At 48.7% G+C, this 18,466-nt stretch overlaps 1 protein-coding gene and 2 long non-coding RNA genes across 4 annotated transcripts in view; all 3 read left to right on the forward strand.

Annotated features, from left to right (window-relative positions):
- The window catches only part of LOC112943597, a 10,490-nt gene extending 1,437 nt beyond the window's left edge, over positions 1-9,053 (forward strand). Inside the window, exons 2-4 of one of the 2 annotated variants that reach the window (XR_003248630.1) lie at positions 4,205-4,360; positions 6,210-6,291; positions 7,032-7,223. This is a non-coding gene — a long non-coding RNA (uncharacterized LOC112943597). Of the gene's footprint in view, positions 1-4,204; positions 4,361-6,209; positions 6,292-7,031; positions 7,224-8,996 lie in introns of those variants that run through there. The other variant, XR_003248629.1, reaches the window with a different exon arrangement.
- A 757-nt stretch (positions 9,054-9,810) lies between these two features.
- Positions 9,811-10,562, forward strand: LOC112943598. The gene is made up of 2 exons (XR_003248631.1): positions 9,811-9,869; positions 10,525-10,562. It is a non-coding gene; the product is annotated as an uncharacterized LOC112943598 (long non-coding RNA).
- A 6,772-nt stretch (positions 10,563-17,334) lies between these two features.
- LRRC56 (leucine rich repeat containing 56) overlaps positions 17,335-18,466 on the forward strand; it is a 57,284-nt gene continuing 56,152 nt past the window's right edge. The window contains exon 1 of the mRNA XM_026034807.1: positions 17,335-17,398. Coding sequence (XP_025890592.1) covers positions 17,381-17,398 — 18 coding nt within the window. The 5' untranslated portion in view covers positions 17,335-17,380. The remainder of the gene's footprint in view (positions 17,399-18,466) is intronic.

Raw genomic sequence — 18,466 nt, forward strand, 5'->3', positions numbered from 1 at the left:
GCCCGCGCCGCCGCCCCGGCCCCACGGCGGCCCCGCGCCCACCAAGCCCCGCGAACGGCGGCGGGGGCGAGGGCGGCTGCCTGCCCGGGGCACGGGGAGCCGCCGGGTGGCCCGTGGTGGTTATTGAGGGAGCGCGGAAACCGCGCGCTCTTTCCGGGCGATGCCCGGGAATGCGGACGGGCCCGCGCTACCTGGAGGCCGTGGCCAAAGCAGGGCTGGCTGGGCTGGTGCGGGCACCGGTGTCGTCCCCGTCACTGCGGGAGCTCGGGGAGTCCCCAGAGTGCGGCTGGACCAGGGCTCAGCGCCCTGCGGAGCCAAAGTGCTGGGGCAGCTTCTTTCCATGAAAAAGGTAGCTTAGGCGCTGAGAAGAGGGTTACAAACTGGTGTTGCAGGTGCTGGCTCGGCGCTATGTGTAATGGGGAAGCTGGTGCCCTGCAGCGCTCGTGGCTGAGCCCCGACACGAGCGGCAGTCTGTGAGGGTGCCGGCGGGTTGCCGAGGTCCCGCGGTGCCACGTCGCGATGTCTGGAGCCCCGGGTGCAGGGCTGACCTACCCCAGCAGCGCCGGCCGGCTCCCGCAGCGCCCTCATGGCGTGGGGCACCCGTGGGGATCCGACCACGCGGCATCGCTCCCGGCATGGGAGCCATTGCCGGGCCCTGCAGGCACACGCGCCACGTGCGCTGCCTCGTCCTGTCTCCACTTAACCGGCCGTCCTGGACCATGCAGGAACGCTGTATTTCCACGCACCCTGAAAGCGGGACCGGGGTGGGTTTTCCCAATGCTTCGGTGACCCAGAAGAGCTGGTCACGGAGCGCAAAACAAATACGTAGCACTAGTGCACACAGACACAGACAAACCTTCCTTTGTGCTGCTTGGCTCAATGCTGACCTGCAAGAACCAGGAGGGCAGATGATGGGACTGAACCTGCCTCTGCTCCCTCCTTGGCGCCTGATCCCAGTGGGAATTAAGACACCTGAGGACTGTGTCTTGTTTGCAGACCGCTGCCGGAGGTGCAGTTGTCTACTTGTGAGTCATCACACCGGGAGGATGACACAGGAGCGGGAGGACAGGGTGTGAGATCACTCAAAGATCCCTGTGCCTCCCTCCTGATAAAAGGCTGGAGGACATTGGGATGAGCTCCTCAGCTGGTGCAGAACATCACAGCTCCATTGGTTTCCGCAAAGGACACAGCAAACTCGTGTTTGCCGAGGACACGGCCTGGCTTTTTCATAAAATGCCATCCCATTCTGCCTGACTCTTCTGTCCTTCCTCTGAAGCTGATTTTTAGTGCAGGTGAAATATCCTGCCCCATCTGGGCAGACGGAGCTGCCTCATTTGAGCACAGGGCATGAGAAGCTGCTGTGCCCCTCAGCCGACTGGTCCTGCGGCGTCTCCGTTGGCCGCGGAGCTGCCCTGGGAAGCGCTGCCGCTCGCCCTCCGTGGCCCTTGTGGCTGCCTGGCACGTTCCCTGCCCGCTGATGGGACCGGCTCCGTGTCCGCGCTGCTCCACAGCCGGCCCTGCTAATCCCCCGTGGATCAAGGGGGGCCCAAAAGCTCTTTGAAGGATGATCTTTTTAGAGCTATTTCTAATGGAAACGGTTCAGTGACAGCCAAATTAAACTATTCAATGTATTCTTCTCCTTCCCTGCCCCCAAAAAGTTTGTTACCAACATTACCCGCAAAGTAAGCAATAGTAATTTTTTAAATGCACAGGGTATTCGAACGCTGCCTGTCTCTTGGGCCTGTCAGTCCACGCCAAGAGAAGCACTGGCATAGCAACTTGCATAAGCTGAGTTTATGCCCATTTAAATGAGGCCAGTCTCCTTCTGGGACATGAGGTTGTATACTCGGGGCCAGCCTGGAGCTGCCTCTGCTCCCTGCTCGTTTGCAGGGGGTGTTTGTTGCAGTTTAGGTGCTGCTCGTGGCTGCTGCTGCGTCCTACCTGCACTTACCCCAACTTTGTTCTCCTTGTGCAGGTGGCTTCCTGCTGCTCCCGTGGCTCTGAGCTCACCCCTTTCTCATGGATGTGTTTCTCCTTTCTGTGCTGGGTGTGTTGGGGCAGTGCATGGAGGGGAGGCCGCATCTGCATGCTGCTCCGAACGCCGTCCGGGAGAGCACGTGGAGGAAGGCTGCCCCACGGAGAGCGTCGCGCTGTCCTCCCCCGTGCCATTCCCTGTGAGGGGGCTGCTCCTGCCCTTGGCCCTCCCGCAGGAGCCCCGGCCCCACGGGCACGTTTGTCTTGCCTGCCTCTCCAAGTTGTGTCATGGCAGAACTCAAACTGGTAGGAGGTCAAGTTTAAAAAAAAATATATCTTGTTTTGTATTGAATGCAGATTTGCTTCCCTCTGTGTGTAACAGTGCAACGCCGCTCGCTCGCTGTGGCTGCAGCTTTGCGGGGGGAGGAAAAGGGCCGTCGCGGGATGCTCCGTGGGGAGGGAGCAGCCACACGCGCCCTCCCTGCGCCAACCGGCCGGCAGAACCTGTCAGCGGAGCTTCCCGCTGGATCCGGGGCACGTCGGCTGCCTTGACAGCCTGGCCAGCGCTGGGACTGGCTCCAAAGTGCAGTCAGGAGGAAAGGAGGAAATGTTCAGGAGAACTGGAACAGGACGGGGTTCTTGGAAATGCGGGGCCAAGTCCGCTTCTGCGCTGAGCTGATGCATCTCTGTAGATGCCAGTAAGGATGAACCAGCTTCTACTGAAATGAGTTTGGCTCGGACTCCAACAGCCTCCATTTTGGGTTATTTTTCCCATTATTTTTTAAGGGAAAATGCTGCTTTGCAGATTTGGGACAGTTTGGGAGTAAGTTTGGGTAGAGGATGGCAGGATGTATCCTAACTAAGGATGTATCCAGGAAGGTCACTTATTGGTTTATGGTTTCTTCACAGAGACAGCTGAGACTTGGCAAAGGGAACTGGTTATGGATGGAGAGGAACTACCCCAGGAACTATCACTGTAGGAGGAGATGAAAAATCCAGTGTTTCTGGCTGGGGAGAGGGTGGCTTTGCAGGCTGTTATATGTGTGAGGAGTCGGAGTCTGATGGACTTCTCCTGTGCTCAACATAGATACTACCTCTTAGGCAAGCTTGTAAATCTTGGGGATCTGAAGTGCTTGCTTTGTGCCTAAGGATGCTCTTGTAAGGTGAAAGAAAAAAAAAAGAATTTTCTTAATTCCTGGACCCTTAGTGTGACCTGCAAGCTGTGCTAACCCAGTTGTGTGATGGAATGAATCGTATGCCCCTCTCCTTACAGAAACATTCCCTCCCAGTTAAAGTTTAAGCTGTTGATATGGTAATAAGCGGTTGGGCTTGAGACGTGCTAGGCAGTCCTCTGTGTCTGCTTTAGCTGAAATAAGATAAAACTGTGGTGATTAGTGGGCTGCCTTCTCCTAAATTCCTGGTGAGGCTATAGAGAAAATATTGCTACATCACAAGCCCTAACAAGGGCACTACTTGGAAAGCAGCCTTTGGGAGAGGATCTTGGGGTAACAGGTAAGTCTGTGTAGAGATGCAGGGCTTAGTTTGCTCCTGGCCATTAACTGCTGTACTGTAAATAACTGAGTATAAAGATACTGTGGAGAACATGTGAATTTTCTGCAGTACTAAGAAACCACTAGATGAAGTCATTGATTTAGAAGGGGGAATAATGCAAGCAAAAACTGTTCAACAATAATTTAACTCAATCTGCCGAAGAGTCTTTCTGAAGAACGTTGTGTGGGCCCAGCAAAATCATGGGTTTGAAAGAGAATTTGGGCAGAGCCTGGTGAGCTGGGTCTTCTACCTGGACAAAGGTAGAAATAGGGAGGGTTTCTGTTGACCTCAGCAGCCTGCTAGTGGTTGGAGTTGATCAGCTAGAAACTGAAAATGGAAACTTGAAGCCCTGGGATGCTCTGGTATTGCAGAGGGGAAGGGCTTTGTAGTCTGACCTTGGAAATGGAAGGAGCTCTGTTCCGCGGTTTAAAAATACAAGATACTGCTGACCTGTGTGGTGGCATGTGGTGGATTCCAGCTTCTGGTGAGGGGACCCCAGAGAGAGGATATATAGATTACATCTCTGACACTGTTTAGGAGCCACCTCTTTCCACAATTGCTTACCAGTCACAGCCTGCTCTGAAAAACACTGCCCTCTGCAGAAAGGACCCGATTTAGTCCTGTGCGTGTGTGTGGTTGTTTTAAACCTGTGCTTTTTTTTTTTTTTTTTTTTTTGCAGATCACACCTAGGCTCTGGAACTGGAGAAACTTGGATGCTTGTATGCAGAGATCCAAGCATAGAAAAGCTCCATCTGGGCCAGAGTGACCGGTCCTGACAAACGTCCTGTGTCTGCTTCTGCAGACCTCTCCATTGAGACTGCTGGGATGGGATGAGGTAGGAGGTCTGGTAATGCGGGGATCCACAGGGTAGGGTCCACAGTGACTTTCCTGGCAGCAGTTTGGTGTGTGTGTGTGTGTGTGTGGGAGCTCTTAGCCGAGCTGAGGGGGCTATCAGCTTGAAATGGATGTCAGTCATTCCCCAGATCTTCGGATCGCTGCCCTCAGAGGGAGGCTTTTTGCTTCATCTGCAGACAGCAGTAACTCAGGCCTGGGGAAGTAGAAAGTCTTGTTTTTCATTAACAAGCTCTCACAATATTTTGTCCTGTGTAATTTCAGCTTGCAAATGCTACGGGAAAGTTTGAGTACTTTGCAGCTTGCCTGCTGGCCGTGCCTTTATGGGATGGTTCAGGTCACTTACCTTGCTCTGTATCCCATTTGCTGTCAGGAACTAGATTTCAACGTGTGGAAACCAGATGAGGTGCAAAGGGATGTCTTGCTGTCTGTGTCATTTTGGCATTCACTGATGTGCAACACATTTATCTCTGTGTAGTTCAAGGCTTCTCTGACTTTGTACTTAAATCTCAGACCATCCCTCATTTTTCTCCTGGAGGAGACACTAAGATTAGTCTTACTCTTTTTTAAAAGGAATCTTCTTGCTCCCAAACCACCATCCCCAGCACTGAGGAACCATTGTTAAATACATCTGTCTCTCTCAGAAATTTCAAAGCAGTGCTACACAGCAGGATTCAAGCATACACACATGGTAGAATTAGATAGAATTAAAGACATTTGTGTTTATCCAGTAAAACTACTGGTTTCTTTTCATCTGATAGCTTTTTAATGTGCTGGATGCATGTTGTCTCTACCCCTGCCACGCATCCCTCTTCCTCATCAAACTCGAGCTGCTGATCCTTTGTTCCTCTTCTGTCAAGTCCTTTGTTAAATCCTCTTTCTCTTTCACCAAGGAGCTGCCTTGAGCCTTGGTTCCCACCTTTGCAAACTGGGTAAGGCTGATGCAAAGTAATCGCTTGCAGTAGCTGCCCCATAGACAAGAGAGGAGGTTGGCACCCAGCCACCCGCTGTAACCACCTGCCCCAGGACTCTGGGGCCTTTCATGCATCTGCTAGTCCTGTGTACAGCCCTCATGAAGCTGACACTGGCTCTTCTAGTCCCTTTCTGCTGTACCCTGTGGCTTTCCAGCATGCCAGCCTCTTTCTGAGCCTCAATCTGCAGGATTCCAGCTCCTCCCTCATTCCTCTGCAGGAGTCACCAAAAATGTATCTCTCCTGTGCCGCTGTAGCAGCAATGTCTGTTGGTGACCTCAGCCTTCGTGTTGCCTGCAGTCCTGCAGCCCATCTGCCCGCTCTCGGAGCCAGAGCCCTGAGTGATGCCGGTCCCTGTAGGCTTGTGCTGGCAGCAGTGTGCTCGCAGCAAGCCGGGATCAGGCTGGGCATCCGAGGAGCTCCTGTATGTTTAGCCTAGGCAGGCACAAGCTTAGCTTAGCTAGGCTGTTCTGAAAGCCCGGTGCTGGAGACCCTCACCCAGCACTGCCCCGTGGTGAGCACAGTCTCCCCATGCAGTCACCTGCAGGAACAGCGTGGGAGTAGAGATCTTGCCTTCAGAGGAGATGGCTTAGTTGATCTCCAGATCTCTTCAACATCTGTTTTGCATGGATCTTTCTTGCTGGCAGCTCTCCCCAATCCTTACCAAAGGTCTTTTCAAGAAACACAGCTGTGGTCTGAAGCTGAAGCAGGAAAGGATGGCCCACCTGGCACTCTGTCTGCATTCAGCCCCTTTCCCCCCATCTCTTGGGAAGGTGGGATGCAGGAGAGGAGCTGCTGCTGCACGTTGCAGGGCCGAGGCGGGACCATTGCCTGTTTCTGGAGACCTGTGCTTTTTTCCAGGGGTGATGTAAGTGTGTGTGCATCACTGAGGAGCTGGCTGATGGTCTCCAGAGCCAGATGATTTCTGAAGTCAGACCTCCTGGTAAGATACCCATGCCACATTACAGGCTTCCCCTCTGGTCTCAGGCTTTGCTTTTTGCACTTCCAGACAGTGTAATTGGGCAAATACCAACACTGATGTACTGAAACACTGATCAGAAATGTTGCTCCAGGTCATTGATTGAACTGTAGCCACTGCCTATGAAAACATGAGTAAGCAAATGTTCCTCTACAGATGTGGTGTTCCTGCTGAGTGATTTTCCAGTATTCATTAGCAATGTGCTCTGATAAGAGCCAAAGGTGTTAGCTATTGCTTCCTTTCTTTAAGCTGTTTAATCACCAGGGCTTACTGGCAATAGGATTTGGGACTTACATGATCCCAAAGTGAATAAAGAGTAATATAATACCCTCTGTAACTTGTGTGTGACAGTGCGTGGAGGAAGGAATGGACTCGGGAATGCTTTGCTCCCTGATTTTAGGGGACTGGTGTGTTTCAGGGAGCATGTGCTTAGTGTGGTGGGAGTGAGGACTGAGCAGGAAGCTTCTGCCTTTCTTGTAAGGATGTTCCTCTTTTGTGGAGCACACTTACAGCAGGTTATACTTAGCTCTCCTGCAGTGATCAGCACATGCCAGTGAACCTGTTGGAGCATGTTGGGCAGCACGTTCCTGCTGGCTCACTGCGGCTGGATCCAAAGGCTCCTGCAGACTATGGGGAGGATTCATGGGCTGCTTTGGTGGCCTCAACCATAAAATCAAAATGTCTTCTACTTAAACATCCAACAGCACTGTCTCCTTTGGTTCCTGGTCCCTCTCATCCCAGCCTTTGGAGGATCTTGGATAACGAGGAGAAGGATGCTGCCTCTGTGGTCCTCTCCATGCCCAGGTGGAGCTGCCAGCCTGCCCCAGCTGCGATTCCCGGTTGCTCTGTTAAAATCCACTCTGCCACTGAGCAGCTCTCATCGGAAGGTCTCAGGCATGAAGCACTGCTCCTGGCCTTGCCAGAGGAAAGGGGCCTGCCTTTAAACCTGTCCTGCAGGTGGGGAGGCTGCGCTCCATCTGCCTGAGCTCACGGAGCCCTGTGGGGCCGAGCAGGCGCGTTCCCAGCAGCCGTGTCCGCCGGGGAGGAGCCCAAACCTGCTGCGGGACAGGCGCAGGGGAGCGCTGGCCACGCCGCTGGTGCCAGGGCTCTGTTTGTGTATGGAGCACATGATGGAAAGCAAACGAACCTCCCGCCTCCCATCCAGGAGTCCTGCAAGCTGAGACTGCGTACGGTGAGGCCGAGCGCCCCGCTCAGCCCTCTGCGCCGAGGCGTCGCGCAGGTGGGAGCAGAAAGCTCTTGCTCCTGAGTCACCTTCTTTAGCATTTGTTATTGCCTAGCGTGCTGCTTGCTGTAATAAATGACTTCATTCACTGCAGCACTGAGGACACTATTAAAAATTAACCCTGGCAAATGGTCCTGCATATTTTTCAGCCAGAGACAGACAAGGGGAAAGAGAGAGGAGTGCTGTTGAAATTTTATTTGCAGAGAAGGCAAGTGTTGAGTTTTTATTAATGTAGATGGCTCAAGTTTGAGCTGAATCAGTGTGCAGTTGTTGGCAATTGATGATCAATATTCAGGGTGGTTAAGGCACTTAGTACAACCAAGTTAAAAAGTTGATGTAGAAAAGAGCCAGTAGGAATGTTGCAGGGGACGTGAAAGAAGAGGATGAATCTGGCTCACCGTGTGGAGGTTTAACTTATTACCCGTTCATAGAAATAAATCCATTTATCATATGGATGTTATTACCACACATAACAAATGCAGCTGGTAACTGAGAATGCTTCAGTTCTGGTTTGTGTATTGTACCTTTTTCTCCCAGTATCAGTTATAACTGTGTCTTATATGCAGCAGGCTGTGGAGAATATTTACAAAAATGAAGGATTTGCTTCAAAAATCGAAGAGTATATATCACCTGACAGATTCCTCATCTTTTTGGCTTCCCTTGCCTCCAGCACCCACATGCTATCCATCATTTTTTCTTGAGACAGACCCTTAGATTGCATTCTAAGCAAATCTAGGGCTTGGGGAGAGTGTCTGATTGCTAGGCATGGAGCAGAGACCTTTCTGTCAATGCACTGACAGCAGTGACCCTACTGGTGACAGAGTTGCTTCTCTCTCCAAGAGCAGGAAAACAAACCCCTGCCCTTTGGAAAACGCTGTGGAGCTGCGTTCCTGCTGCTGGGGCCAGCCTTCCTTGGGGCTGCCCCAGACCCTTGAGCTGCTCTGTCCTTAGATGGGTTGTTGCAGCAAACCCTTCGCTTGGCAATGAGAGCTTGAGCCAGTAACCTAAGCTGTGATGCCAGCTGCAATGACTGTGCAGGCAGATCTATCTTGGAGCTGCCAGGCGGGCGCCCAGGAGCAGCCGGAGCTGCGGGGGGACCCGTCAAAGGGCTGAGCCGCGTTCTGCATGTCTGCCCCGTGTGGCAGAGGTGTTTTAAAATGTCAAGCTTAAACAGATACAAGGCTCCTGCATAAACACTCTTAAATTTCCAGATGAAAGGAGTGTGGGTTTTAGGTGTTCAGATACAGTTATATCCAAGTGTGAGACTCTTCCTACTCTAAATTCTTCCCTTGCCTGTGGCATTTCAGTGGCCGTGCTTAAAATATTCCTAAAGTGAATCCCCACTTTTATTTTCTTTCTCTCCTTTATCTCTCCACCCAGACACAGAACCTTTTCACTGGTCCTCATTCTCATTGATCTCATTCAGGCACCTGAACCCCTCGGGCTGTGCCAGGGCGGTCGCCTTGCTGGCGGGGAGCGCTCTGGAAAACACAGCCCTGCTCCTCCTGCCCCCGGGACTTGTTTGCCCTGCTCCTCCTGCCCCCGGGACTCGGCTTTGCCCCACGCCGTGCAGCAGGAGGGCTCCCAGGCTTGTCACCAGGTAAGGAGGTCACAAGGACCTCGGCTCTACGTGGCTAGAAACAGAGGAAACGGGCACAGCACAAAGCTGTGCTTGCAAGTGCTAGGATGCTCCCTGAACGCGTTTCCTAGATAGCTCCTGTGTAAAGGATGAGGAAGTGATTCAAGTGTATGACCACAAGCAAGGAGGTGTTGTGTGATATGAGATTCCTGCCCTTGCTGGGAAGTTGCCTCTGTGACAGATGGAATTTTTCCCTGTGTGTTTTATGGTCCTGCATTCATTGCACGCGGCAGGCAATTGGTTTTGCTGACCCCTTGCACAGCCCAGCACGCTGCTGTAACAAGGGTTTTATTTTAATCATCACCGACCAGGAGTTATTGCAACCGTTGTCTCTGAACACAACAATGTTTTAAAAATATGTTCCCTTTAGAGATGCTAAATTTGGAAGGCCCAAAAGCCTGAAGTTAATTTGGCAACTTTTTTTAGGCTTGCCTGTGGGTGTGATTTGAAGTTTCCTCTAACTCCAAGGCTTTAGATCACACCTTTGATGTTTTTTTGTTGTTGTTGGTGGGTTTTTTTTAATCTTTTTTTTTTTTTTAATCTCTCTCCCCTCTCTACCTCTGATCTCTATATTTTATTCTCCAGATTGCCTTGCCAAGGGCAGGACGTGTTGTAAAGCAGATATCTCAAAGGAGAGTGTCCCACGCCAGCCAGCTGTGGGTATGCTTCCAGCCGTTCAGCTCTCTGGAAAAGAGATGTGGCAAGTGGGCTGTTAGTGCACGTTTGTGTGTGATGTGGCAAGTGGGCTGTTAGTGCACGTTTGTGCAGGAGCACAAGGGCTGCACGGCACAAGGAGGGCCGTGTGTGGGGCAGGCCGGAGTGGGCTGGGTTGCTCAGAGAGGATGGCTGCTGGCAGCAGCAATGCTTTACGCAGTGAGGACAGTGGGTGTTTCCCCAGGCTGTTTGCTCGTGTCTCAGAGTGCCCAAATACTGCCTGTCAGAGAGGAAATGTGCTTAATTATGCATTATACTCCTGATATAATGCTATTGAAATGAATGAGCTCCTACACATCTCCGAGTTGGGCAGGAAGCTGAGATGAATCGAGTCCAGCGCACCCTCCTCTTGGAGAGGGTCAGGTACCATCCAGGATCGGCTTCCCTCCTTGGTGTTTTCTGGATATTCAGCTCCACATTGGAATAGAGGGAAGCAGAGGTCCCTTTCCACTGCTGACAACAGAGGGCAAGTTGGGAAGTGCAGGGGCTTTGCTCAGGCTGTAGGAAGCTAAAGGAAATGTGTTACAGGGTCCCAGGAGGGTCGTGACTCTAAAATAACAATTGTTTGTGGTCATGAGATGAATTCCGTCCTCTATTTCAGTCTTCTCCAGAAGGGGTTTGCTCAGCCAGAACTCCTGGTGACCAGTTCAGGCACTAGATTTCCACTGCACCCCTGTGAAGATTTACCCCAGGGTCTCTTTGGAGAGAAGAGCATGCTGAGGTGCAGTGTCAGGCCAGAAAAGTAACGATGCAGCAATAAAGTACAGGGGTCTGCAGCAAAGAGCTGCCCTACGAGTGAGGGTGGAGTCGATGGTAGCAGACAGCAGCTACAGCCGGAGCAGTGGAACAGTCCCACATTCACTGCCACGTACTGTCACCTGCAGCAGCCTCCTGACAGCTCCAGCCTTGAAAACAAACTGCCACGGAAGGAGCCTTTGAGGTATGTGTGAGAACTGAGGTGTGCTTTAGGGTCTCAGTATTTTGAAATGCTACTTGAGCCATTTTATTAATCTTGGCCAGGATGCTCATTGAGGTACCCAGAGGTGCCTTTACTGAAACCTCTGGGCAGTGCACAAAGGTGTATGCTACGCTTAACATCAGTGTACTGTTAATCTAGCTTCTGTCTTCACTAATTTAGGTGGTGGAATAATGAAGTATATAGTCCTTTCTTTGAGTTTGCATTGTGCAAAATCAGAGCCTGGGCTATAAGGAAGTATTTGGGAGTCAGGCCTCTCCTGTCATATTTAGGACAGTGAAAGAAACATCCTTCTTTCCTTATAAAGACCCCTTCTCATAATCAGTATTGAGCGGGAAGTTACTCAAGACGACAACCAAAATAGAGACAAATCCTGAGGCTTTTCACAGAAAGGGGAACCTGAGCCAGAAAATGCCAGCACAGGATGGCAGTGTGCACAGATGCAGCATCTCTACCAGCCCACACCGAGCCTGCAGTACGTAGCACCCTACACCCCTGCGGGCTGCGCCCCAGCCATGCATCCAGGTGCAGGTGCTTGGGAAAGACTTTATTGGGGCTCTTCTCCATAGTGTGGCTTGCAGCAGCCTTGAGATGGCTGAAAGCCTCATGTACCCAACTGCACGTGCCCGGTACAGCTCACAACAAACTTAAAGCTGTACAAATTGCATGCACACCGGCGGTTCAGTGTTCGCACTGATTTGTTTTCCTCCCTTTTCTTTGGCCTGATTTCTGTTTTACACCATATGCTGTCGCTTACCCTGGTAGAAGAGGAACAGAAAAGCATACCTTTCTGCTTTGGGAGCACTTTGCCGTGGCTCTGCGTTGGCACAAAAAGCAGGTATGCTCTGCAGCACTGTAGAGAAGGGCTTCCCTGCGTGAAGACAGCTCTGCTCACGCCTGCCTGGCAAAGCAGAGCTATAAATACGTCACGGTCACAAGGTTTCTTTCTGCTGCAGAGAGCAAGTGATGCTCCTGAAAAACTATGGGAAAACAGTTCCCAACCCCAACTCCCTTCCAACATGAATTCTTTTTTTTTTTTTTTTTTTCTTTTGGTTTAATGTTGAAAACAAAGTTGTAACTCAGTCATTGACTGTGGAATTCATCCCAGAAGAAACACGAGGACCACCAACAATGTGGACCAGGTGTGGACTATAAATAACATCAGCAAGAGGCCTCCAGTGTCCCAAGACATTAATCCCACAGCCAGCACTACTCCTTTTATTTATTTATTAAGTTTGCCATTTCTCAGACCTTCTCAGCCAGACCGCCTCTTAACTTGGGATTTGTACAGGCCTGAGCACAGTGAAGCCCCTGTAGCCTTGAACAAGCCCCTGTGGCCCTGCCGTGGTTGAAATAACGTTGGGTTTTGCAACCCAAGCCTATTCTCAGGTTAAAATAAAAATGACCGTCTGGCAGATGTAAGGGCACTTACGGGTCTGTGCTGCAACGCGTGATGGGAGCCATGCGCTGGAGGGACACATGTGCACTGGGAGCATCCTTGGGCTTCCCACGCAAAGATGGTTTGGCATAAAAAAAAGTGGGAAAAATAAGTGACCTTAGAGAGCAGCAGCAAACAACCATCTTCACTTTATACAGATGTTTCTATATAAAATCTATGGATAGATGTATAATTATAGATGTTTAAAGCTGCTATCATTTCAGATTGTCAGGAGCACTATAAACAAGGGAGTGTAAACATGCTTTTCTGGTTCTCATATTTATTCATATTAAGAAAATGTTTCTTTTTTTCCCATAAAAATTTGGAAATAGAAACCTTTCTAGGCCAAGGAGTGTTGTTTTGTTTTTGTCACCTTTTTCTCCCCAGTACATTGCAGTGGAAGGTGTCCTTTCTCCTTTTTCTTTCTCCCTCAGCAGCGCATTGTGGTGAGAAGCTGAAGGTTGAGCTCTGATTTAGGACCTAGCTAACCCTCCGGCGTGTTTGCTCTTCCCTTGGCTCCACAGTGTTTCTGGGTCGTTTCAGAGGAGTGTTTTGGTTTACTTGTTTTCAGAAGCAGGGGCAAAGAGAAACTGCTATTGCTGCTGCCTTAGTGCGAATTTAAATAAACTCAAAGCTTTTCCTGGAAGCTTTCTTAGGTCTTTTTAAGCCTAAATGATGCAGCTTTGTGCAATATGCTGTATGTTACCTGATTAAACTTTCCTTTCAGATTGCAGTTTATGAATTCACATAAATCTGTGAAAAGGAGCAAAACCAAGTGTCTGGATATAGTGATGTCAGAGAGCATTTCTTCACTGGACCCTTCCCTTGCTCTTGGTTTTCACACCTCATGCAGTTACAGAAAATGGTCTTCTGTCTTCCTCTGGATCAGTTCTTACTTCCTTCCGTGCTTTGTCCTTCTCTTCTGTCTGATCTGACTGACACCCATGAGAACGTCCTGAGCGCCTGCTGCTGTGGAGACTCTTCTGATGTTGTCTTCTGATGTCATCTTCTGACCAGCACGTGAAATGAGGAGGTTGGTGCTGTAGTTCACACTTGAAATAAAGGTCATCCTGGGAACATGAGCAGATTTTTAAGTGATGATTGCTAATAACGAATTGATGTAGAGACCACTAAAGGTGCTACATCTTCTAGTTGTTATGAAATACAGGAACAAGGGAGAACTGTGGCGCTGCAGAACCATGCTTTAAATTCCTCAGTTAATTGCAGTTTTGATGCTTCATCCTGTGTCTTAAAATGGGGGTGAATGCCCTTACTCTGTGTTACTTATTTGTAATAAGCTTTGGGGGGATACATCTCTTACTATGCTGGTGTGCTTGCCGCATTTCATCAGTTAGTATTAGCTACTGGTATTTTTTTGTGAGCAGATACAGTAAGAATAATAAAAAATAAGAAATAGGCAAGCTTGAGGATCATCCAGATGTGGGCTTGTACCTAGAGACTGTGTCTTGGAAGTGGGTGGGAAGTGGATAATATCTAGTGGAGTTTCTCATGGTCAATACTTGATTTGTTAGTGATGGGAGGAGAAGAATTATGATATTTGACATAACACTTACTAGTGCTTAAGTGGCATCAGCAGATGAAGACTAGAATATCATTTAGTAAAAAGGGGAATATCGTGGGGATGGAACACAGGATAAAATGCCGTGGTAGGAAATGTGGGATCACATACTTCCAAAGCTTTTTGCTATCATGGGGGCTTTTATCCACCTAGCAAGTAGAGAGGATAAAGAAAGAGAAGGCCCTCACCTTGCTGGTTGCTGCTGATGAGTGATGAGTTTGATGTGGTTTTGATAATACAATTGCAGGATATATCAGAGGAGGTATTTTGAGGACAGGAGATTCCTCAAACTACTGCATAACTGGAATTAGCTATACTATTATGATCACACAACTTCAAGAAAGGATAAAAAGAATTGCAGATTGTGGGGGGGTTGTTTTGTTTGTTTTTGACAGGAGATTCTGGGCTTGGCTTGTGTGATTTAGCAAAGTGTTGAGAAGAGATGAGTGGGCTTTATGAATACCTCAAGAAAGCAAGAAACAGAAAAAGTTAAGCTGAAAAAATGGCAGACTACCAAATATAAGTATAAACTGGCAATAAAAAAATAGACTATAAACTCAGCAGTCTGCAATCTTCAGAGGCAGAATTTGGACCAATCTTTGAAAAGAAAGAGGAAGAGACTGATGAGTATCTAAATGACTGTGAATTGGTCATCTGCAGTGTAAGGAAACAGGTTCCTCCAATGGAAAAACCTTGTGGTCTGGTGTTTCTAATCTGTACTGTAATGGAATTGCTAAATGTTAATAATAGAAGTGTCAACAGCAATTAGCTGTTAATCAATATTATTCATTAGTGCCTGGGTGTTGCTTAACTTCGTGGTGCCTGGGTACAAGCATGAGGACTGCTATATCTGTTCTTTGGAAGACAAGACCCACCAGGGAAAGGTCTGTCCACCTTGGCTCGGTTTTCAGAGAAGGTAATTACACCTGATTTCTGTTCACTTGAGTAGTGCCAAGATGTAATTAATGTAGAACGACCTGTTTTTGTTTATGAAACCCCTGTGATGGTGAGATCAGAAGTGGGACCAACATCTTCCCAGGTCCCTGGTATGCTAGTTGTTGATGGTGCTATTTCAGAATTTTTAAAGCTTCTGGGCAGAATTGAAGCGTGTCTTTTCTCTCCTATGAAACTTCATGTATGTATAGCGTGATTCCTGGAGAGAGATCGCATCAGTTCTGTAGTTATTAATTTACAGGTTTCTCCCTGACCTTAGCTCAGCCCTGGGAACGGTGCCAGAGCAATTACCGTAACACCAAATGGTTCAGACCTAAAGCTTCTGTATTTACGCTGAAACGGTGCCAGATTTTTTTTCTTGCGCAGTGACAGAAAGATGCATTTCTCCTTCGATTGGTTTCACATAGTTCAGAGGGGGTTGGCTCTAACAAGATTATTTCCAGCAGAAGGAGGAAAAGCTGTGAAGCGCCATGCGGATGTGTGCCTGCAGTGTGCACTTGGTGTTACTCCACAGGGAACCTTTAGGAAATTGCTGTGGCCTCCCCCCCAAAAAAGAAAGATGGGGGAAAACTGAGTCAAGGTGACTTATGCTCTTTACCCCAAAGGGAAGTAGCAGAGCTGGGAATAAAATTCAAGGGAAATGTTCCTAATTCCGTGTTTTCACTGAATCCTGATGCCTTCCTGGAGCGTGTTGGGGCTGCTCCTGCCGAGGTGGGCAGTGGTCCGGTGGTTGCTCAGTGGTCCCTGTGGAAGATCAGGCCCCCTCCCCGGACAGATGCGTATGGATACACGGGAGCCTCCCACGTGCGGGGCTGGCGAGGGGCAGATGTTGACCAAAGGTGTTGCCACAAACCAGGCAACCTGTGCTCTTGAATAGGCAAATACACCGATTTGGCAAATTTAGGCTATGGGTGGATGATGGGGGGTTGCTGCCTCTCTGCGGATCTGTGAGAACCAACTGGATGCACTTCAGTATGTTGCTTTTTTGAAACAAGCGGTGTTAAAGGAGGCGTTTGGCTCGAAAAGCAGAGGACTTTTGGCATTTCCAGCTCTGCAACTTTGGCCATTTAATGTATTCTGTTTTTTCTTCACTTTTTTTAACGAAAAATAATGCAGATTTTTGTTATTATTATTAGAGTAGCGTATCAGAAACATCTAAATGAAGCGGTAACTGTTTCCAACGGTGCTTGCGCTCGGGTCGGGGGGCGGGAGCCGCCGCTTGCTCCAACGGACGGACGGTTTCCGTTGGAGGGGCGGGGCCCGTTGCCGGGGCGACGCGGGGCCGCCGCGCCGCGGCCGCAGGTGGGAGCCGGGCCGGGGAGGGCGGCCGCGCACGGCGACCGTTGGAGCCGTTAGGGCCGTTATGCGCCCGGGGTGCTAACCTGTGGGGTGGGGGGGTCGGGGTCGGATCGCAGCCCGACACCGCGAGAGGAGCGAGGAGCAGGCGGTGGCCTCTGCTTCTTCTGGAGCTGGCAAAACCCCTGCCGTGTTCGAATGCGTTCAAATCGCGTGCGTTGGCGGAGAGTTTGAATTCAAACTGCAAATTCGCTACCCGCGTGTTTTAAGCTGAGGGAAGGCAGCTCCTTCGTGCTTTTCAGCCCTCTGAAAATGAGGGGAACGGTTTGCCAGGGCTGCTCTACCAGACCTGCTCCCCTGCCAGGCCAGGGGCTCCCTGCGGGTTTAAAGCCTTAGTGCAGAGAGGGTTTACAGTGTCACAGGTAGGAGCCTGTCTCAACTATGAGCCCCTGTGCAGTGGGGAGGTTTTGGGGTGAGACCACAATAGAGCAAGAGTACAGCACTGTACATGCAATGCCTGCAGTTTTTAGGGTAGTAAGTGTAGTTGATAGGTTTAAGCACTTCTTTAAACCTACCCAGAATGTATATGCTATGCAGGCTGAGCACTTACTCTGTAGAGTATTTGCTTAAAAAAATCATTGATACAGAAGTTCCTGATGACCTGTCATGTTTTCTATTCTGACTGCTTTTACCAATATTTTCTGATGAAAGGTGCAGTGAAAATGGGTTAAATGGTACCCTCAGCATACCTTGGGCCTTGGGAAGGGACCAAGTAAACAACTGCTCAAGTTTTTCATGTATGTAGATTCCTCTCTACCGGATCCTCTGGCACCATGTATGTACCATGTATGTAGATTCCTCTGTGCCTTCTGGCGGCTTCTCTGAGAAGCCATTTCAAGTTGTTCTTTCATTAGGCTCTTCTAGGTTATATCCCTTAATGTCTTGTTAAAGTTTTATGACATATGGAGTGTGGACTTGTATTATAATTGATGAAGTACTTTTTTCATTATTTATTATGCAATGCTCCAAGTCACCTTTTTGTTTTTGAAGATGTTGTGCTTGTGCTTGCTGTTTTAGCAGGATGTGGAGTAATCGGATGAGAAATTGCCCTATTAGCACATGTGTCAGTCAAATGGAGAGGAATGGTGGTATGACTGGTAAATGAACATCTCCTTGAGGGAACACAGTTGGAAAGTGAAAGAAGCAGAATAGGAATGCCTGTGGAAGAAAAGGTAAAATAATAATTTAAAAAACTTTTAAAAAAATTAAAAAGTAGCTGAAAATGCTTTGGAAGTTTTTATTTTTAAAAGTATTTTTTTCTGACACATTTCATTTTCCTGTATATGTGGTTTTGTCCAATTTGAGGAATTTGCCCTAAAGGACTTAGATTAAAAGTGCGGTGTTTAGACGTGTCTGAGTTCAGCTTTGTTGTCATTAGCAGCTTTTCTTTTTCCTGGCCTTTCTGTTCTCTCTTTTGACTTTAGTTCTGGGAATGTGGGTAGGGAGATGAAGCTTCAGGTGGTAGGTGCCCTCGTCAGTGAGGCAGAGGAAGAGCTGCTAATGCCTGGAATTGCATTGCTTGCTTCCAATAGCCACATTTTTGTAGATCCTGCATCTCCCAGGGACCAATGTGTGGATTCTTCCCACTGTGGGCACTATGTTAGCTCATGCAGGAGGAGAGGTGTTCAGACTTTGTCTGTTACGAAATCTCCAGTGTGTTTTGATGCCATGTTTTCACGTGTCTGTAGAAGAATTTTTAAAAGTCTGTGATGTCAACAGCCTGGTTTTCCACAGCTCTTGGGGACTTGCACAGATTCTGTGTGAAAGCAGGATTCAGATTTAATATGAAACCAGATATGAGTTTAACACCAGACTGGAGTAACTTTTTTAGCTGAAACTACATTCGAGATGTGATTAAAGAAATAGCCTTAATATCTAAGTTTAAAGGTGTGCAATCTTGCTAATATTGCAAAATAGTACCATATTATGTCATAAACTACATATCTTTGTTAAAAAATTGTCATCTTCGCAAATGAGTTTTGGTGCATCTCTTATTTTAATTTGCTAGTAAAATGATTAATGTGTTTTTTTTTTGCAGATTTATATCTTGAAAAATAATCATGAGCAAAACCTACTTTGTATCAGTAGAGTCACTAGCATTTGCTATAACACTGACCAGAAGACTAGATTTGGCAAGGCAAATGCAGTAAAGGCTAATGGATCCGTATTAAACGGGAAAGATTGTGGAACCAGGACGGTTCATAGAAACATTATCTGGCCTTTTTTTAAAAAAAATTTGA

Source organism: Nothoprocta perdicaria, unplaced genomic scaffold (assembly GCF_003342845.1).
Source record: "Nothoprocta perdicaria isolate Ctin4 unplaced genomic scaffold, notPer1 scaffold_15, whole genome shotgun sequence".
Classification (NCBI taxonomy): Eukaryota; Metazoa; Chordata; class Aves; order Tinamiformes; family Tinamidae; genus Nothoprocta; species Nothoprocta perdicaria.